This window comes from Musca domestica, unplaced genomic scaffold (assembly GCF_030504385.1).
Source record: "Musca domestica strain aabys unplaced genomic scaffold, Musca_domestica.polishedcontigs.V.1.1 29, whole genome shotgun sequence".
NCBI classification, from domain to species: Eukaryota; Metazoa; Arthropoda; class Insecta; order Diptera; family Muscidae; genus Musca; species Musca domestica.
In genome coordinates this window covers 10,169,542-10,193,052 of record NW_026712296.1, presented here as the reverse complement: position 1 = coordinate 10,193,052, position 23,511 = coordinate 10,169,542, and the positions used below count along the sequence as shown (strand labels likewise).

Below are 23,511 nucleotides of genomic sequence, written 5' to 3'. Positions count from 1 at the left end.
ATCTGCATGCGATAGGGCCAAGAATGTGACCTGTATAGAGGTAGGGAGATTCATATAAAATATCCTATAGGCGGGACCAATATTTCGAGGTGTTAAATTTTTGGCCAAATCAAGCTTGTAATACACCCAATACATAGTGTTGTAACTCTCTCCTTCTGCATTCATACCCAAGCAATCACTAATGATTACCTCTGTTTCGGAATTGTAAATAACTTTTAATATTTTCAATAATTTATTTCCAAAGTTCTTGAAAAACTTACATTTTAATAACCGCAATTCATAAAATTATTATCTAAAAGTCATATTTACAAGTTAATAAACAGTTTGCAAGCTCAATGAACACATTAAATATACATAATTTTATTGAAAAAAAAAAAAACTTAATCAAGGTTTCCGTATTAATTATTCTACTGCAATAATAACATTATGTAATTTATGCATTTAACACACGTTCTTACATTATTTTATTATTATTTTTAAAGTAATTAAGCATTTATGACATATCGTTATGTGGAAAAAAACTTTAATTTTTTCCATGTTGGCTTTTCGGTCATGTCATCGTATATGTGGGCTAATTTAATTTAACAATATCGTAATGTGTAATACAGCAAGTATTTTGTTATTAACAACAGACAATTTTTATTAAATACCCATTAAGCATTCTGACAAAAGAGGTGTACATAATTATTTAAAAAATATGCAATGGCTATTGAATCTACAATTTATGAGTTTATAATTACCCAAAACAATATATTTCGGATATATCAAAAAATTTCGGAAATATCATCAAATTTTAGAATAAGTTTAGATTTGTTCAAATTGGTCACCCTTGGAACGAATTATGACCCTCCGATTGTTGCTCTGCGGTATTTTGGCCCATTCCCGGCGAAGCGCTTGCTTGAGGTGATCGACACTTTGGTATTTTTTAGAGCCAATCTTGGTTTCAAAAGTAAATGTTTGTGTGCCCAGGGATTTTATAAACCTCCACAATATTTTCGCGATAATATTTGGCATTTATTCTAATGCTGATTAAAATGAGCGGAGAGCGATCATCGCCTGTTATGGCGGCCCACACCATCACCATGACCGGCGCTTGAGTTCTGGTGGCCACCGAAGGTGCACATTTTCAGCTGACCTCTTTGGTAAGTTAACACGATCATTTTGTTTGTTTACAAACTGCTGGACAACGAATGTTTTCTCATTGGATAAAACCAAATTCGGCAGTTCACCACTTTCGGCCAAGCGAAGCAACTCTTTATCTTTTTTGAGTATATTTTCTTTTTTTGTTCTTGCACTTTTTGGAATTTCAATGGCATTACCCCGAGGTCATTTTTCAATATTTTCTGAATGGAATATTTCGATATGTTAGCTCACGAGCCATTTTTCGTTTCGATCAAGTCGTTTCTTTCCAACTATTTCTGCTGATGTTGCTGTTTTCTTCTGTCCACTTCCTTGACGTCTGGCTACGCCACCAGTATCACGGTAACGAGCGATGGTACGAGACACAAAAGATTTGTTCACATTTAAATTCTGGAGTGCTCTTGTGGTTTTCCAGCCAAATACAAATAGCTCTCATATATATCCTCATCCGATTTCGGTTTGATTGTGTACAAGAGGCCAATATCTGTTCAATTGACCTCAAATTTGGTACTTCCGACCGAATTCAGTCTAGAAGCAAGTACATTATATTTTAGAAAATCGGTTCAGATATAGCTATAGCTCTTATATATATGATTCATCCGATTTGGTGTTTACGTCCCTCACATTCGTAATATGCATTCGACAACAATGATTTTATCATGATCGGTTTAAAATTTTATCAAGATCGGTTCAGATTTTGATATAGCTCCCATATATGTCTTCAACCGATTTCGTGTTAATTGTGCACCAAATGGCCAATAACAGTCCAAATGACCTGAATTTTGGAGCGTATATCAAATACTGGAGCAATCTTGAATAGCTTTAGCATGAAGAGATTATATCTCTCCCCACTGTGCGTTGATTCTATATCAGGCAGTCAGTTATTTCACAACTCTTTTATATGAAGGGTGCCTTTCTATGAAGTTTTTTATCTGAATCACTCTCTTGTCTGACATGAATCAGTCTTTTAAGTTATTTATGTATCTTTCTAAACCTATCGTTTGATATTTTTAAGAGAAAGTGATTTGTCTGAGCCTTCCTTTGTCTTTAATCGAACGTTAGCTCAATACGAAATTGTGTAAAATGCCCTAATTAACTTTTTGATGAATGTAGACGTAGTATCGGAGGATAAGGTCCTTATGTGTTCTAACAAAAAACTACAACATTTACAATCTATTGGAAACAATATTTAATAACCCACTCTATATATATTTTTGTTTCAACATTGAATTATTAAAATTAAATATTTAACTGTATACTATTCTTCATGACTGCAAATTTTCAGGTCAAAGACTTCGGAGAATATGTGTATTTCGACCTTTTACTTACATGAACATTTTCCTTTTTCTCGCATTTCTTCATCCAAAAATATTAAAAAAAAACAAATATGTAATTTTAGTCCTCTGAGTACATTTTCCACCAATCATGTGTGTTCTTGCCATGTTTGTAATATTAAGTAGATATGATTTCGTTGGAATTCCAATTACTTGCATATCTTTTCAATCCCTTTCAATTCAGTGCAGACAGCACAAAGTACTCAGTTCAATTAAAAAATGATTTTTGGGTAAAGACTGCTGAGCAGAAACAGAGGTATGCCTTCGAATTTAAATAAGTAAATCTTGGGGAATACTTACATTATGGTCCGTTCTTATATCTTTCCTTTATAGACCACTTTTGTTATCCCTTACTTTGGCAAAAGTGAAGGATAAAGTTCACATTATCGGGTTCTCATTATTACATCTTTCCTTTAAAATATATGTATTTTTTTACAAAGATATGGCAAGTTTTTTGTAAAAGTAACTGGTAGTCGCTGCACTTTTTTCACAATGCCATCTCAATTTTAGTTAAAAAATAATGAACAAAACCAATTTGTAATTAGTTTCGTGAAATAAATTTTTAATTCAGTTCTTCAATATAAAATAAACGATTTGCGTTATCAATATTTGCTGCTATTGCCATGTTTTCAATATAAAATATGGCAACATGAATTCAGTAAACTTTACGTGAAAAGATAAAGGAAAGATGGTCTGATATTTTGCTTATCGGACAGTTCATACTTAAATGAAACTTGTAACAACGAAAAATGATTTATATGTCCGATAACATTACTTTTTTATCTATCAGAAAGATGTAATAACCGGCTTATGTCTAAATGCATTGAAATGGTGGCATTGGCAACACCTAAAAACCTTTAAGAATATTTAATATTTTTTCTACTTGTTGCGATAGCAAATTATGAACCTTTGGGTTGACAAATGAGGCATTATATGGGGAATATTACAACAATACCAGAGACAGACGGATATCGACTTAGAATGTTATGCCGATCATGCAGTGGATCCAGAAGAAATTCGTACACCTAAAGAAATTCATAATATTGAGTTATATCGTCGACGTATTAATTGACTGACAATGACCTCAAAAAATTATTACGGGGGCAGATCGGAAACTTCATCGCCTAACACAAAAAGCGTGGTATAAACATAAAAAAGTTAAGTGTGGAAATTTCCATCTCTGTTATGAACACATGTTAAATTTTGTTTCGGTCTGGTAACTATTTCATATAGAAGCAGGTGTTCAAAAAAAGATGCATCCGATTTTTTTTACAATGGAAAAATTAGTATTGCGAGGTGTCATTAAATATTTACATAAAAAACAAGTAAAAAAGCTGTAAGTTCGGCCGGGCCGAACTTTTAATACCCTCCACCATTTGGTACAAATTTGGCAATTTCCAAAAAAAATAAAATAAATAAATAAATAAATAAAATAAAAAAATCCTTTAAAAATTCTGTTAAAATCTTAAAAATACCGAATGTCTATACGACGACGTATACATGCATAGGCAACTTTTGTCATAAGTTATTACAACATTTAAATGCGAAACATGAAGAAAAATTTGTTTATAATGTAGCTAAAATCATCAAAATACCGAATATAGGGGGTACCGTTATATGGGGGCTATACCAAGACGTGGACCTGCACAGACAATTTTCTGGCATGGGCTGAAGTATCCATTACGAACTTCAAATGCGAAATTTAAAACAATCCCGGTAAATAATGTCGCTAAAATCATCAAAATACCGAATATCGGGGGGTACGGTATAAGGGGCCTATACGAAGACGTGGACCTACATGGTCCATTTTCTGTTTTCTGCTGCAGTATCTATTACGAACTTCAAATACCAAATTTGGAACGGTTCCGTTAAATAATGTCGCTAAAATCATCAAAATACCGAATATCGGGGGGTACGGTATATGGGGGCTATACGAAGACGTGGACCTACATGGCCCATTTTCTGTTTTCTGCTGCAGTATATATTACGAACTTCAAATACCAAATTTGGAACGGTTCCGTTAAATAATGTCGCTAAAATCATCAAAATACCGAATATCGGGGGGTACCGTTATATGGGGGCTATATGAAAACTTGGACCTACATGACCCATTTACGAACTTAACCTGCCTACTGGCAAAATATACATGTGTGCAAAATTTTAGCCTTCTATCTCAATTTGTTCGAAAGATAGCGTGATTACAACAGACAGACAGACAGACACACAGACAGACAGACGGACATGGCTAAATCGTCTTAGAATTTTACGCTGATCAAGAATATATATACTTTGTTGGGTCTGACGTGAGTATTTCGAGGAGTTACAAACGGAATGACAAAATTAATATACCCTCCATAGTATGGTGGAGGGTATAAAAATTATCGGGACAAGAAATTCATAATGATATGGTGAATGAGTAAGGTGGAAGTGCTCCTTCATATGCAACTGTAAAAAATTGGGTTGTTGCATTTAAACCTGGTCGTAAAAGCATTGAATATCAACCACGTAGTGGACGTCCAAAAACAGCAACAATAAGAGAAATTGTAGCCAAGGTGCATAATATGGTTTTAAGTGATCGGCGAATAAAAGTGCGTGAAATTGCTAATATCATGGGCACCTCAAATGGTTGAGTCCATTTAATTTAGCATGGAGAACTACAGATAAAAAAGCTTTCTGGAAGATGGGTACCGCATTTGTTAAGAGTTGATCAAAAACGCGTAAGAATGAACATTTCTCAAGCTAGTTTGGATTTTTGTAAGCGGAATAAAATAGATTTTAAGCGTCGTTTCATGTCTGTTTATGTAATATGGATCCACCACTATACTCCAGAGCCAAAGAACAGTTCAAACAATGGACTGAAGCTGGAGGAAGTGCCCCAATGAAGGCAACCATAATTCGATCGGCTGGCAAGGTTATGGCAACGGGTTTTTGGGACTTCAAAGGTATTTTATTGATTGACTATCTGCAAAAGGATAAAACAATAAATTCAGAGTACTATTGCATCCTTTTGAATCAGTTAAATGTACAAATTCGAGAAAAACGTCCTGGCTTAGAACACAAAAAAATCATTTTTCATTAAGACAATGCACCAGCGCCCAAGAGTGTTTGAACAATGGCTAAAATCAACAAATTAAAGTACGAGTAGCTTGAACACCCACCTTATTCTCCTGATTTAGCTCCCAGTGACTTTTAATTGTTTCCAAATCTAAAAAAATCCTTGCTGGCAAGCGTTTTACCTCAAATGAAGATGCAATTACAGTTGCAAAACCATTATTTTGAAGACGTTGAGGAAAACTATTTTAATCAATGGATAAAAAAACTAACCATTCTCTTTCATTGATAAGCTAAGAAGTTTCCGAACCGCCCTCGTAATGTATTTGACAAGAGTGCTCAGGTGCTTTTAGACATTCGAGTTTCGCTTGAATTCATTTCGATGGGGTAACAATAATTTCAATAGCAATGAATTTCAGTTTTAGCTGTTACAATTTTGTTCGGTGCAAATTATTTCATAAAATGTTTAAATTATTAAATCGCTACTTACATCGATATTTTTATCTCGACTTAGGAAATGTTCAGCAACATGTACGGGTAAAATATTTTCCAAAAGCTTCCGATTGTAGGCCTGTAAATGTTCCATGTCTTCTTTTTCCTCTGTAAGAAAAATAAAACATGTGTTTGAAAAGAGTTAGGAGAAAAGATAGTTCGGGGCCACCTATGGAAGATTTTACAAGTTTATAAAAAATCAGTAAATTAAAAGATACATAGTTCGGTTGTGGTACTTATATGTAAGGACACTACAAATTAGATAGAAATGTTGACGAAACAAATTGAATCGGGATTTATCCTCATATGGTTGGCTTTACAATTTTTTTTTCTTAAATGAATAATCTTTATAAATGGATAACTATCAAAACACTTTACCACCACATTATAAACTAGGTCCCAAAAGTTTCCCTCGAAAGTTAAAGGTTATATCTGGTGAAATGTAGTTCAAATTATTGATATCCCCGATATTCGATAATTTGATGATTTCAGTCACATTTTTCCATGGCATTGTCTGAAATTATGTAAGAGAATTGTATATATTGCTCCACGATATCGTATAACAGTACCTCCCGATATTCGGTATTTAAATGATTTTAGCCACATTTTTCAATGGAATTGTCTGAAATTCCACACAAGGAATTCCTTCTGAGTACTATACTCACTGGAAGATAATTTTCTATATAGGTCCACGGTATCGTAAATCCCCCATATAACGGTACCTCCAGATTTTCGTAGCCACATTTTTTGATGATCGTAGCCACATTTTTTAATGGAATTGTTTGAAATTCCGCACAAGGAGTTCCTTGTTCTTTATCCCCTGGAAGAGAACTATCTATATAGGTCCACGTCTTCGTATAACTCCCATATAACGGTACTCCCCGATATTCGGTATTTTGATGATATTGAAATTCTACACAACGAGTTCTTTGTAAGTAATTTATCCCCTAGAAGAGAATTGTCTATATAGGTCCACAATATCGTATATCCCCCATATATAGGCACCTTCCGATATTCGGTATTTTTAAAGGTTTTAATAGAATTTTTAATGGATGTTTTTTTTTTTTTAATTTGCTATTTGGTCCCAGATGGTGGAGGGTATTTAAAGTTCGGCGGCCGAACTTACTGCTTTTTATACCCTACACCACAAGGTGGTCAGGGTATTATGTCTTTGTGCATTTGTTTGTAACAGGCAAAAGGAAACGAGAAAGACCCATAGTTCCTTTTGATGATCTGCATAGAATCACTTTCTGAGTTGATTTATGCATGTCAGTCCGTCTGTCCATGTATTCTTGTGAACAAAATGCAGGTCGAATTTATTATCCGATTGAGATGAAATTTTCCAAACAACATTTGTTTGGCCCAAGGACGAACCCTATTGAAATTGGAGATAATCGGTAAAAATTTAGATATAGCTCCCATATATATCTTCGTCCGATTTGCCTTTTATTGTGCACCAAACGTGTAATATCAGCCCGAATAGTATGGAATTTTGCACATACAACCAAATTAGGCATAAAAATAAGTGTGCCAAATTTGATCGAAATCGGTTCAGATATAGCTATAGCTCCCATATATATTGTTCATCCGATTTGTTATTTTTGTCCTCCGCAGCCGTATGATGCCCTCTGTAACAACAATATTTGGGGAAATATTTTAAATGCAGCTCAGAAATACCTTTGCTAAATTTTATCGAGATCGGTTCAGATTTGGATGTAGCTCCCATATATAACTTCGTCCGATTTACCTTTTATTGTGCACCAAACGTCTAATATTTGCCCAAATGCGATGGAATTTGGCACATACGACCGAATTGAGTCTAGAAGGTAGTATGCCAAATTTGGTGAAGATCGGTTCAGATATAGTTATAGCTCCCATATATATTGTTCATCCGATTTGTTGTATTTGTTACCCACAGCCGTAATATGCACTCCGTAACAACGATATTCAGGGAAGTAAATCAAATACAACTCAGAAATAACTTTACTAAATTTTATCGAGATCGGTTCAGATTTGGATATATCTCCCATATATATCTTTATGGATACAAATGCTTCGGCATATTTATTACTTTGAGTTTTAAATTATAATTATAACCATAGCGTGTATGATTGAAATCTCCCATAAAAATCTTTTAATTGTTATGCTCAGCTCTACTAAATTAGTAAAGTGGTGTAGGGTATCATAAAATCGGCCCGCCCGACTTTAGGACTTGCTTTACTGGTTTGCTTGTTTATAATTCACTAGCTGGCCCGGTCCGCGTTGCCGGCCCATAGTTTTGTCAAAGCATAATTATTCAAAGATATGAATGTTATAAATGTTCACGTACTGGTCGATTAGTTTTTAATTTTTAGTCAAATGAGCAGTAATTTGGAATTTACTGTACTTTGTACAACTCATAATTGAGGGCTAATTGATTTAAGAATAGGCAAAGTTAATTACTTTTTTAAACCCATTAGCACCTCAGATTGTGCATTAGAGTCCTCATAAGTCCCCCTAATCATGTCGGTCTGTTTGTCCGCCAAAAGGTGGACTTGAGGGGATACTATTACATGGAGAAAATCCTAAAATTTGTAGATATGTTGAAATTTTTGTGTAAGATTTTCCTCCACCAAATACACATTTTTAGCCAAATCCTTTGAAATATGGTAAAATGCGAAACATCGACCTACATTGAAAACTTTCTTCACCCCTTATAATCCAAGATGACAAATAGAGGCCAAATCAAAAATATAGCTATTTTACATCCATTACCGTAAGATGGGAATTAATTTTATTTGCCATTTAAATTGTAAGTTGGAGTCCATATTTTTCATCATAGTATAATTCTATGACGATTCAACAAATATTCGGTCCCGTGCTACTTTCTTATATTTGTAATTTGTTCATGTTTTCACAATTTATTTCATATAGATGTATATCCCAAATCTACGTTCCCAACCAATATTCTCTTGGGGGTTACAAATTCAATAGAATACAAATTTTTCTTTTCTGACCACACATTAGATTGTGGGGACTTTACATGAATAAATTTCTATGTGGCAATTATCTGTACGATGGTTCCTTACCCCAGGGTAGCATAAATACAATTTTTTAGTGGTCAAGACCAATATGGGCCCTACTCCGAACATTTTATGCGAAGAGGTTCTCTACCCCCTTAGAAACAAAGATGCCAAATAAGGGCCAAAAATAGAAGAAAATGGCGAAGACTCCAAAAATGGCTTAAATCATACGATGATTATTTATGATCGATATCACGACCTGCAAAAGCGATTTAAGGTATCTTAAATGTTCAGGCAGAATTTTTGGAAGGATAGAAATCCTTTTCTTACATTTCTTGCATTTTGAGCTCTCATTGAACGGATTATTGTCACATGAACGAAGTAGGGCCACGCTTTGAAATAAGCCCCATTAGTCTTTTTCGGTCATTTTTGTTTGTTTAAATGTGTTCGCATCTTCCAGCTGAACTACGATGTAGGCCCTGAAGTTGAAAGGTAGATGTCAGTTAACATCCTATTTCGCACTTATTTCATTTTTTTGGTGAAAAATTGTATATAGTGAAAAATTATTCTTTATTTTGTTCACAAAAAATCCACTGAATTCAATATGATAGTACAAATTGAAAAAAAAAATGCAAAAGAAGAATAACAAATTGAAAAAATCTTCCACTTGTTCGCTGATTTTTTGCAGCAAATGTTTAAAGATCCTTACAAAGTTTGTCAATAGAATGTACTTTTATTTTAAAATTCAATTCCATTGGAATTTTTTTTCGACATTTTCCCGTTTTGAGAATTGTTGCAATGAGATCTCTTTTTTCGTATTTTTTTTAACGATTTTGAAAAAGTAATTTTCTTTTAACTTTGGTGTGACCGCATTAAATTATTTCGGTATCATCTATTTCGTTTCGCCACCACATAATTCGGTACTACACTTCCATGTAACCCGGCATCAATTTCAGTTCTCAAGAAATCAAGTTAATTAAATAAATTGGTATTAATAATCGAATTCAAAAATAAAATATAAAAAACACTACAAATGTACATTAGAAAAAAGTAAGTCAAAATGGAAAAAATCATGCAAAATAAAACATTACTATTGTACATTTCAAAAGTCAAAATGAAAATGTTAACATATTACATTTTTACGCGATTTTTTTGGATATTATCCTTTTCGGATAAGAGACAATTCCGAATTTGTATGAATCATTAAAATCAGTTCAGCGGTTCTTAAGTTATAAGCGTAGTAACTAACACAACTTTCATTTATATATATAGATTTAGAGTTAAGATATTTCATTAGTTCAGAGACATATAATAAAATGGAATCTTCATTATTTGCCTCCCTTTTGCTACTTCCCCCCATCCAAATTTTGTTAAGATCAGTTCAGAATTGAATATAGCTCCCTTATATATATTCATTCGATTTATATATATTCATTGTGAACCAAATGTGTTATATTAGCCTAACTTGGATACATTTTGGCACATTTGACCAAAAGCAAGTTCGTCATATTTGGTGAAAATCAAAAAAGTAAACATTTATTTGCTAAAGGTAGTTCTACCAAGTATATATGTAGTGGTCTAGGGAATATTAAAGTCGGTCCGCCCGATTTTGTCCTTTCTTTATTGGTTCTCCCCAAATTTAATTTAAAAGGAAGCAAGTAATAAGAACAATGACTTTTCACCAAATACCTTAAAAATATTGTTTAAACCAAGCATATACGTATTTATCCATTTTAACCCATTCTACCTGGTATTTACCCATTGTGTATTCATTCACTGTTCATGATTCCTTTTAATCTTTGGATATGCAATGCCTCAAGAGATTTTTTCTGTGTAATTTTAAAAATATTTTCAAAATTTAAAACGTATAGAAAAATGGCATTTTAAATATATTGCTTGGAGAAAATTAATACGTTGAGTATTCGTTTTTGATTTTTACTTCTAAGATTACATATTATACAATCATTTTCAATACATAGATCCTTGCTGTTTTTTATTTTCTATTACATCCGTTTTTCTCTTACATGTCTTGTTGGATGACATTCCTTGTGAATATGACAATAACGTCACAGTATAAAATGCAAAGATATTGATTTACAAAATGATTTTTCTTTTTCAAACAATTCTCTGTTATGTATATATATTTTGTACATATTTTAGTATATTCAACAATCAATGTCGGCATTGTTTAAATCATTCTTTGTGTGAAAATTAAATAAAAGATTATCATATTTTAGAGTAGACAGGCGTAATTTAAATTGTTTTTGCATAGTTCAATTTTTAATATGGCTAAAACAGCGTTAAGTTTAGTTGGTGAGGGAATAACTGGACTGTATATCAACTGAGTACGGTAGGAAAGACTAGAGGTGCAGAAAATGGGGCTAAGTAGAACCATATATTTTAAGCCTTCTTATGAAAAAGTATATTTTATTGGAGAACGGGCCGGAGAACCCAGATATTTGACCTTATATTTCAGTTGTGAGTTAGAACTGGATCGATATGAGCAATATGGATATACAGGGTGAGCTGAAAAAACTGCAACCAACTTCAGACTGCTGTCATTTATAAGCCACTTGTCCGACAGCTGTTAAAATTATTCCAAAGACAGCTGATTATATTGTTTACAAGCGTACAATAGCATTTTTGTGAGAATTTTCCAAAAAAAAAGTTATTTGAGATGTAATTCAAGCGTGATAGTGTGATTTCTTTATATTTGGCTGGAAAACCACAAGTAGTTATCGTTAGAGCACTCCAGCATTTAAATGTCAATTAATCTTACCGTGACACTGGTGGCGTAGCCCGACGTCAAGGAAGTGGACGCAAGAAAACAGCGACATCAGCAGAAATGGTTCGGAAAGTAAAGAAGCGACTTGATCGAAACAAGCGTCACAGTGGCCGAAAAATGGCTCATGAGCTGAACGTATCGCAATATTCCATTAGGCACATATTGAAGAATGAGCTCGGGGTAAAGCCACTGAAATTCCAAAACGAGCAAGAACTTACATCGCAACAGAAAAAAAAATAGACTCAAAGTGCTAAAGAAAGTGGTAAACTGCCGAATTTGGTTTTCTCCGATGAGAAAACATTCGTTGTCCAGAAGTTTGTAAACAAACAAAATGATCGTGTTTACTTGCCAAAGAGGTCAGTTGAAAATGTGCACCTTCGGTTGGCCACCAGAACTCAAGCTCCGGCCATGGTGATGGTGTGTGCCTCCGTAACAGCCGATGGTCGCTCTCCGCTCGTATTAATCATCAGAATATTATCAGAAAATATTCTGGAGGGCGTATTAAAGTCTTGGGCACTCAAACAATTTGGCCGCAGACATTGGACATTCCAACAGGACTCAGCACGCGCCACCCAAGAATGGTTAAAAAATGAGGTTCCTCGCTTCATTTCCAGCGCACAGTGAACAAAATCTCAGGATACCAATCCGTTGGACTACTGTGTCTGGAGTATTTTGGAAAGCAAGGTTGGCACTAAAACATACCAAAGTTTCGATCACCTCAAGCAAGCGCTTGGCCGCGAATGGGCAAAATTACCACAGAGCAACATTCAGGCAGCGTGTGGCAGTTTCATTGGCCATAATTCGTGCCAAGGGTGACCAATTCGAATAACTCTAAACTTTTTTTAAAATTTGATGATATTTCCGACATTTTTTGCTCTCATTGAATAAAATTTAAAAAAAATGAAAAAATTATGGCGTTTGACTTTGTTGTAGTTTTTTTATCTCATCCTGTAATTTAAAAGATAATGAAGGTACCAATAAAACGAAAAAAAAATATAGGTTTTTGAGACCCTCATTCTTTTACTAAATTATCAAAACGTAGACAAACGGTCCATTGTAGAGGTCCAAAAATATATTCCATCTCATAGCTGACACTCAACCTTTCGAAATATTAACATATATATTTCAATCTTTCCTGCCTGCCTATATCATACAGTTCAATAGAAATCTTATTTTTAAATTTTAGGATTCCTACTATACCGGCTTGTAAATTGTACCAAAATTTAGCGCCATTTAATTATTAATAAGTACGAATTTCCAAAACTACCTACATACCTCAGTCCTACAATGCAATAGTAATCTTATTTTCAAATTTCAAAATTCCCTCTCTCTCTCTCTCTCGGTTCACCGAAATCGTATCATTAGTATCATTGAGTACTTTTCGTGCACATAAGTAAAAATTTCGAAATCTCCCTCCATATCTCAATCCTACACTCAGCCAGTAATGTTAATTACAAAATCAAAATTGTACTAAATTTACTATTGTTAAGTACTTTTCGTATACATGCGTACACACTTCCAAAACTACTACTACAACTACTTCCATACATCCTTAACCTTGATTCCATTCTAAATTTTAAATGTTAAGCTCTTACCCTTCACATGATACGAAATTGTACCAAATGTAGTCCTTCCTTTCGTACACTTAAAGTACGAATTTCCAAAAACCGTTTCGTACATCTGTCATGCACTCCATCAGTGACCTTTATTCCAAATTTAATAATTCTAGCTCTACTGCTTCCTCAAATACAAAGGGTACCTTTTAATGCTTTTCGTAAACTCTGAAAACTTCAGACTAAGGGTCACTCAAACTAAATTTCAAGATTCTTGCTTCTTCCGCCGACAGTGACACACGTGATTTCCACAATTTTGATAGGATGGACCACTTTTTCGTGGCAACCACGTAATATCGAGAGTTTTTGCAAAGCAGCTTTCGTTGCTTTCTTTGGGAAAATGGGTAAGATTAGTTAACGAGGATTACGCCTCCTCCTGGCGCAACGAAATATAATTTAGTATATATTCAAGTTTGTTTCCATAGCAGAGTCTAAATATCCTTGAGATTCTGTATGCTAGTCAGGATAACTAAAAGTTACACCACAATGTGTTACCAAATATATGTATGTCTTCATATATCGAAATATGTTAAACTAGAAATGCCAGTACTAGCTTTCACACAAATTAAATTGAAACTGCATTTCAAGTTCCACCTATGCATATCGTTAACGATACATGAAAGGCACTTCAGCGTAAATTTCTTCAATTTTTTTGCAAGCAGTCGCAACGCTCTATTCATTCAATGCCATTGTATCCCGATGCGTAGCTAGCTAGTGGTATTGTAACGGAAAAGACACAATTGAATTCAATGTCATTTAGTGGTGTTCAAGTTGATTCAATTTAACCAAAGATGTTTCAAGGAAACCAAGTTATGGTAAAGCAAAAAGGGAAACAACGACGTTAAGAATTGTCTGATTCGGCTTCCGGCAATCTTCCGTTCCTTTTGTTTCTTTCGTTCCAAGGTATGTTATCTAGTTGGTTCTCTCTGTTGAATGCAAAATGTCGCAGGGGAAATAATGACATCACCGGGTATATATGCGATATTTTTGAAACAAACGTTATGCTAAAAATGAAGATGAAGTATAAAAATTCGCAGGTAAAATTAAATTCGGCAATCGCGTAATTGCGTACTAAAATTCGGTTATAGAAAGAAATTTGGAATTTGAAATTTTTGTCTCAAAATGGAATTTCATAATGAAATTTATATATGGTATTTATATGTGGTTAAGAAAGAGATTGTTAAATTTCTTATATTATGTATATTTCACATAGAGACATATAAAAAACATGTAAAGAAAGGTCAAAGTCGGGCGGGGCCGACTTTATGATACCCTACACCACTATGCTTATTAAGTGGAGCTAGGCTGAATTCGGTCGGATGTGCCAAAATGCATGCCATTTGAGCTGATATTAGCCATTTGGTGCACATTTAAATCAGATAAAGATATATATGGAAGCTATAGCTATATCTGAAACGATTTTTACTAAAATTGGTGTACTTGCTTCTAGGCTGAATTCGGCTGGATGTGCCAAAATTCATGCCATTTAGGCTGATATTGGCCATTTGGTGCACAATTAACACGAAATCGGATGAAGATATATATGGGAGCTATATCCAAATCTGAACAGATTTTGATAAAATTAAAATCAACTATTTTTGGACTGTATCTGTTATCTGGTATCAAATATCATTCCTGTGGAGTGCATATTACGAATGAGAGGGACTTAAAGACCAAATCGGATAAAACATATATATGGGAACTATACCTATATCTGAACCGATCTCCTTTAAATTTGATGTGCTTGCTTCCAGACAGAATTTGGTCGGATGTACCAAAATTCAGGTCATTTGGACTGATTAGTGCACAATAAATCCGAAATCGGTTGAATATATATATGGGAGCTATATCTAACTGTGAACCGATTCTCACCAATTTCAATAGGGTTCGTCCTTGGGCCTAACCAATGTTGTTTGGAAAATTTCATCTCAATAGGATAATAAATGCGACCTGCATTTTGGTCACAAGAATGCATGGACAAACGGACGGGCAGATGGACTGACATGCATAAATCAACTCAGAAAGTGTTTCTATGGAGATCCTCAATAGTAACTATGGGTCTATCTCGCTTCCTTTCCAATGCACAAAGACATAATACCCTTACCACTATGTGGTGTAGGGTATAATAATAATATATAAAAATTTTATAGAGAATGTGGAGTACGGACAAACATCAGCTACAATTGCTTTAACCTGTTGTAAATTTGTGTATCATATCTTTTGATTTTCACGACTGAAAGCTATGAGAGCACAGCGATTCAGAATTCGAATTTCTTGGTCAAAGCCAATATTTTCGTCGGTTTAGTTAAAACCCTTTTTGTAAATTTCTATAGAAACAAGTAAATAATTATCAGTCCATTTTGCCGTAAGATTTATACACCCAGCCTTGAGTTATGATTATTTAAACTGTTGAACGTCCCCCATGTTCCGAAGCAGTTGGCTAATTCGTATCTGACCTACGACTGATAAAAATTGTACAACATGCCAAATTTGGACTATATCGACAACTTCTTATACTTTATATGAGATATGTGCAAAATTTTTGGAAAGATGTAGAAATATGCGTGAGGTAATAGATATAGCGGACCGAAGAATTCCATTTTCATAATTCATCTAAAACAGATAAAAATATTGGTATGTGCAAAATTTGTAGGAAATCGAACATTTATATCCAATTTTATTTTATTCGAAATCATAGTTTCCATATTCATCTCAGGTTTCTGCTTGAGAGAAATATTTAGATATAGCAATTTGTAAAGAACTTGTTTAGCAAGTTATGACAGATAAAAGGATTGAAAATTGTGATCCCTTGTGGGTGAGGTACCAGAAGGGGCTTTCAGATATCTTTCATCCAAGCGACAGAGCTTGCGTTAGCAAAAATATTTGTAAAATTTGAAGAGAGATGGATTCCTATTTCGCTTTCTTTGAGAGTTTTGTTCTTTTTTTTTTTAAATCGTGAACCCTATGTGGGGGATATACCAGAAGAAATTGTCCGATCTCTACCATCTTTATAACAGATCTTGTGTTGATAGAAATATTGAGATGTCCCAAATCTGAAGAGAATCAGACACTTAATTTGTGTTTTATGAGCTTCATGAATAATCAAAATTTTGACCCTTTGTGGATGAGGTACCAGAAGGAGTGGCCCGATATTGCCCATCTCTCAACTCTATCGAAGTTTGATAATAATATTACGATATACCAAGATTGGACCCCATCAGATACTCCCTACTCTCTTGTGCACCAGCCAGACAGACGGACGGACGGACGGACGAAATTCGCTAGATCGACTCCAATTGTCCTGAAACGGATATGGTCCAAATAGACATAGAACCTACAACCGTAATTTTGATGAGGCTTTTTGGCCGTATCTAATGATATATTCCCTCTCTAGCCATGTGACTGAGGGTATAAAAGTGTAGTTCCTTATCTAATTCCGTAAACTCTGATTGTTTGCATGAGTATGAGTGACGAAATATGTTAAATTTATGAAACTACTCAAACGTTTAGGTACCGGCGTGCTAGATTGACACAGCTCTATGTCCAAGTTTCCATATGAATAAACTGAAAATGTCGAAAGAGAAAATCGTTTTTCGAGTCTTTGATATAAATACTTCAGGACAGTATTTAGATCCGTCGCTCACTTTTATTGAAAACCAATATCCAAAATTTGGTACATGTTTCCAAACATTCTTGTCATCTCGACATGAAGTAGCATATAACATTTCTTTGCAAGTCTGGCTCTACCTATATGTCCACTATTAAAGGTAGTATCATATGGAATTTGTTATCACCTCCTTATCTAGATCCATACACTTACAGTGATCTATATATCGAGGGAATCTCTTATACCATAATTCATAATTCCAGTCCCATTCCTACCTTATACCAAATGTCTAAAATTCATCTCCGTATCTAAAAGTCACATACTCATTGTGATCCTAATAAAATATACACAAAATACCGAGTACACATTTCCACCTGTATTCCTTCAATACACATCAAATGTTATTTTTTGTCTGTGGTGTGGACTTTATCACTACAAGTAATTAATAAAAGGAAGGATTTCAATCAGATATTAGTTGGTACATTTGTAGTATAATCTAATATGTCGTTGCATTCATAGAAGAGAATTCAAGCAGAAGGATTTTAGATCCCATCCTTTGGACATTAATTACATAGTTCTAGGTTAGTTCTCATTTAATGAGTTTTAATTTTGCTTTGCTGCATCGATGAGTTACTGACTTACCTGTTGCCTGTAGTTTCCAAATGAAGTCCAAACGATAGGTGGCCTCCGTCTGGTGACTATGAAAAATCAATGCCAGCATAAATGCAAGCAGGAAAATTAAATCAATTATGTAACGCAGTAGTGCTTCCTCATTGCTAATGTACACCAGTCGAAGAACGGCATCATCATTGGTTATGTATTATGACCACAGAACCGATGTATTCCCAGGTGTTGGTGTTGATGTACATTGGGCAGTGGGTGGTTGTGTTATTGAGATGGTAATAAATATAGAACCATTGTGATTGCATTTCCACGTGGGCAAGGAGTAAATAGATGGACATTAAAAAGAGATGTAAGGAGAACAAATATTAATTGTGTACCATAATTGATGGGGATGATAAGTAAAGAACCATAGATTGTGCTTCAATTTCCAATTACAATACGTTCTATAAATAAAATCAAGCAAAGAACATTGTAGCAAATAATTAATTCTAGCTTATTTGGAATACTCCCTACAAAATGTAAAATTACAGCACTACCTAAAATTGGACATAGCGAATGCAAATATTCAATTTCCCCACTATGGTAAAGTGTTTTGTCTGTCCGTATTACCTTAGTAAGCCAGGTCCATATATAATAATCTACAAATAAAAACCTTTTAACAATTTATACTTTTTATACCCTCTACAATAGTAGTATGGTGCGTATATTAAGCTTTTCATTCCGTTTGTAACACCTCGAAAAAAAATTTTAGACCCCACAAAGATGAAAAAACTGCAACAAACTTCAGACTGCTGTCATTTTTAAGCCACTCGTCCAACAGCTGTTAAAATTATTCCAGTGAGAGCTCATTATATTGTTTACAAGAGTACAAAAGCATTTTGGTGAGAATTTTCAAAAAAGAAAAAAGGCATTCGTGATGGAATTCAAGTGTGGTAGTGTGATTTCTTTATATTTGGCTGGTAAACTACAATTGGCTATTGTTAGAGCATTGTACCATCGCTCGTTACCGTGATACTGGTAGCGTTGCCCGATGTCAAGGAAGTGGACATAAGAAAACAGCAACATCAGCAGAAATAGTTCGAAAAGTAAAGAAGCTACTTGATCGAAACCCGCGTCGCAGTGGCCGAAAAATGACTGAACATATCGCAATATTCCATTCGGCAAATATAGAAAAATGAAAGGTAAAGCCATTGAAATTTCAAAAAGTGTCAGAACTTACACCGCAACAGAAAGAAAATAGACTCAAAAAGCTAAAGAGTTGCTCCGCTTGGTCGAAAGTGGTGAACTGCCGAATTTGGTTTTCTCCGATGAGAAAACATTCGTTGTCCTGCAGTTTGTAAACAAACAAAATAATCGTATTCGTTGCCAAAAGGTCAGCTGAAAATGTGCACCTTCGGTTGGCCACCAGAACTCAAGCGCCGACCATGGTGATGGAGTGGGCCGCCATAACAGACGATGGTCGCTCTCCGATCGTATTAATCGACTGTGGCATCAGAATAAATGTTGAATATTATCGCGTAAATATACTTGAGGGTGTATTAAAGCCTTGGGCACGCAAACATTTTGGTCGCAGAACTTGGGCATTCCAACAGGATTCAGCACCATCGCACTCAGCACGCGCTACCCAAGAATGGTTACAAAATGAGGTTCCTCGCTTCATTTCCAGCGCACAATGTTCACAAAATATCCGGACACCAATCTCATAAACTATTGTGTCTAGAGTATTTGGGAAAGCAAGGTTGGCATTAAAAAATATCAAAGTGTCGATCACCTCAAGCAAGGGCTTCGCCGGGAATGGGCCAACATACCGCAGAGCAACATTCGGACAGCGTGTGACGGTTTCATTGGCCGTTTAAAACCATAATTCGTGCCCAAGGTAACCAATTCGAACAAATCTAAACTTATTCTAAAATTTGATGCTATTTCCGACATTATTTGCATTCATTCAATAAAATTTAAAAAAATAGAAATTATGGCGTTTGACTTTGTTGCAGTTTTTTTATCTCACCCTGTATATACTTGATCAGAATAAAATTCCATGTCGAGTTAACACTGACCGTCCGTCTGTGGAATTCTCCTAACTTCCGATCGATATACTTGATCAGAATAAAATTCCATGTCGAGTTAACACTGACCGTCCGTCTGTGGAATTCTCCTAACTTCCGATCGATATACTTGATCAGAATAAAATTCCATGTCGAGTTAACACTGACCGTCCGTCTGTGGAATTCTCCTAACTTCCGATCGATTTCAAGTTAGTGATAACATTTTACTCAAATGTGTGTTTGGTCTGCAGAAATTTTGGTATTTTAAAATAGATAATTCGTAATGGTACTACAACCTGTAACAGAAAACTGGCTATGCAGATACTTGTATGTACTCAACCGAGTAGATCGAATTTTAGGTAATGCTGTAAAATCTTGGAGTGAAGTGTAGTAATTTTTTTTTCTTTTAACTCTCTTCCTATATTCCAGAAAGTTATGATTCCTATATTTGAGAAAAAAAAAATGAATAAATATATAAAATAAATGGCTATGTTAAAAAAAACAGTTAAGTTCGGTTGTGACAACTTTTAGTACCCTCCATTAATGCTCACATATTATTTCTGAATGTAAAAGAAAAACCTGTGGAAATAGGGTCAGAGTCAAAACAATGCCGAATTTCAAAAAGGTGGTACTCATCACGAACTTCAAATAACAAATTTGAAACCATTTCGGTGAAAAATGTAACATAAGTCAACAAGGTACCAAATATCGGCTGTATCGTTATATGGGCAGTTCTTTGTAAGTATGCTTCTTACAAAAACATCTTAAATCCGGCAGTAACATTATATGAAAGCTATACCATTTTCAATACCAAAATTCTATGGAGCGAAGGCTACAGTTCTAGGTATGAAGACGGACGGACCTAGCTAAATCGACATGTGGGAACTATATCTAAATCTGCTCCGATTACCACCAATTTTAATACGCTTCCGAATTTTTTGCAAACTAACTATGGAAATTCTTTGCCGTAGTCAAACGTGTAGGCTCTCAGTTATATTATTAGTAGGCAAACGTGAACCTTTATAATGTGGAAAAACGAAAGACATAAACAAATTTGACGTTTAGAAAAATAAAGTCATCCAAAAATAGGATAGCTCTCTCCTTACGTCTTCCATGAACAGGGCAGAAACTTGGGAGTCTTCATTCATGCAGGAAGACTTTAGTTTCCTAGAGGAGATGTACTCTTCGAAAAGAAGTTAGGAAACACTTCGTGAGTAGGGCCAAAAATTTAGCATATTATATTAAAAAGACTGAATTATTAAAGTGAAGAAGGTCGCCTCACAGAAGACCAGAAGGTGATCTTAAAGTTTTGTGCATATTTTCCATCTAAAATGTTCCAGTACTTTTTACAAAAAAGTGCAAAGTACGAACAGGATTTAAAGTTCACATGGCCAATCAACTCGGTAAGGAGTTTAGGTAAGATTTGAAGATGTGCAGTTGAAATTGTAACTACCTCACTCGGAGACCATTCGGTCCATTGTGATCATCCTGCGTTAAGAAAAAGGAAAATTAAGAAGGATAGAGAATATTCGCTTTAATACATTGTGGAAATGATAAAGAGGCGACTTAAAGATCTGTTGACTGCGAGCCCCTCCTTCCCAAATCAATGGCTTTCTCAGTTCCTTCAATATTACAATGACCTGATACCCGGCAATGCCGGATAGTAGTGTGCAAATCTCCCAGGGCTATTCTACACCTCAGGACTGAATCAAAATTAATTTTGGAAGATACAATAGCTTTTAAAGCCGTTTTACAATCTGCATAAATAATCGCCAGTCCTGTTATTTCATTCTCCATAGTTTTAATCAATTCTGCCACTTGAAAACACTGCACTTTCCATCCATCTCTGTAAGTAGCGAGTACTTATATTTGATGTCTTTTGTGCCGTCAGTCACATCTATTAGTTTGTGAGAAGCCCTTCTAACGAATGAAACGATTTATAATCCCATATGAGGGTATTTCTGCATTAATCGCAAATGGTTCTAAATTTTTGATATTATTTAGGCCTTCCATAGAACATTTTCTAAAGTTTGATATCCAATCAAGCAAAGTATACAATTATAAATCGTAAATTTTAGTACAAATTATATTCCTCATAGTGGATAGCTCAATAAAGTGACCTATTTTAAAATCTGTATAGGAAAGAATATTGTAATCGACTTACTCCAGTTTGTTGTACAATTCCTCTTGCATTAGAAAATATACAGAAAATCCAATGTAGAATATCGAGGCAATCAGCAGCAATATTAATTTAAATAGAATTCGTAGCACTTGATAGGTGGCGCACGTCATCATGGAAAGCAGCGTCAGCAACAGGAAAGTCTAATGAGAAAATATGCATTTAAAGAAAAATGAGTTAAATCAGATTAAAATATAACACGAAATTTAAATGCTGTATACCTAAATCTGAATCGATTTCAACCAAATATGATAGAGATTTTTCTAGGCTGAATGTGATATTTTGTGGCGAAAATTATTGTCATGGAGTGCACATCGTTTTGTTTATTCAATATTTTGACCCTTTGCTAGAAGGAGTAGGTGGATATCTACCATTTGCACAACAGATCTTGTGTTGATAGAAATATTGATATGTGCCCAGTTCATATAGCGTTTTACGAACTTTATGGTTATTCAAAATTTTGACCCGCTGAGGGGGAGGTACCAGAAGGAGTGAGTCGATATATCCCACTTTCACACCAGATCTTGTGTTAATGAAAATATTGAAATGTATGACATTTGAAGACAATCGGACTCTTATTTTTTATTTTATGAGAGTTATAATCATTCCAAACGTTGACCTATTGTGGGGAGGTACTTGATGGACTGGACTGCTATAGTCCATTTTCGCACCTTACCTGGCACTAATATAAATATTAGGATTTGCAAAGTTTGCACAAAATCGAATGGTTTTTTCTCTTTTTAGTAACAAAATTATTTGACATTTTGTGGTGGAGGTACCGAACTAGTGGACTGATTTTGCCCATTTCCGAAGTCAATCAATCAATCAAACCAGCCAGTTATATGGACAGACAGACAGACTGGAGATGTCCTACATTTGGTCCAAAGAGATTGTTTTTTTCTCTTTTTAATAGGAAAATTATTTGACCTTTTGTGGTGGAGGTACCAGAAGGAGTGGACCGATTTTGCCCATTTCCGAAGTCAATCTAAATTTGACAATAATATTACGATATAGCAAGTTTAAAGCAATTCGGATACTTCCTTCAAGAAAGTTATCGGCACCAGCCAGTTATATGGACAGACAGACAGACTGGGGATGTCCTACATTTGGTCCAAAGACACCATTATTTCTATGAGGCACATATTGGTCGTATAGTTTTTCATCAATTTCAATAGAGAATTTGATCGCAGGCTGGAACTTACATTCAATTAATTGCAATAACATTATCTATAAAATTATATTAAACCTTTCACATACATATATATATGTATTGCCAACCACATTCTGGTCGAAAGACAATTCAAATTTATTAAAAAAAAAAAAAACTCTTTTTCTTCTGTTTTTCGCCATCTAAATACTTACATTAATTGCTAAGTAATAATCACAGTAAAATTTATTGAATTTAGAGCCAGCTGGCTTTGTTCTGCTCCATTTCTCTTCATCGGTGGGTAGAGTTTGGTTTTGTATCTGAGCTGCTGTTAAATTAAACAGAATTTCTTCGTTCACATCTTTGTTAAACAAACTGCTTGTATTGTCCATGGTTTGTAGTCTTTCGACGGAAAATGGCACAATGACGTTTACCTCTTGAAACTAATAATAAAACAAAATATATTTGTTTACATTTAATCGCATAGCATTT

The 23,511-nt window shown here is 34.6% G+C and overlaps 1 protein-coding gene across 1 annotated transcript in view; it reads right to left on the bottom strand.

Annotated features, from left to right (window-relative positions):
- Window positions 1-5,899: 5,899 nt before the first annotated feature.
- Window positions 5,900-23,511, bottom strand: part of LOC101892223 (uncharacterized) — a 186,914-nt gene continuing 169,302 nt past the window's right edge. Inside the window, exons 22-26 of the mRNA XM_059124509.1 lie at window positions 23,235-23,462; window positions 21,858-22,015; window positions 17,667-17,800; window positions 6,016-6,125; window positions 5,900-5,950 (exon numbers count right to left, since the gene is read on the bottom strand). Coding sequence (XP_058980492.1) covers window positions 5,900-5,950; window positions 6,016-6,125; window positions 17,667-17,800; window positions 21,858-22,015; window positions 23,235-23,462 — 681 coding nt within the window. The remainder of the gene's footprint in view (window positions 5,951-6,015; window positions 6,126-17,666; window positions 17,801-21,857; window positions 22,016-23,234; window positions 23,463-23,511) is intronic.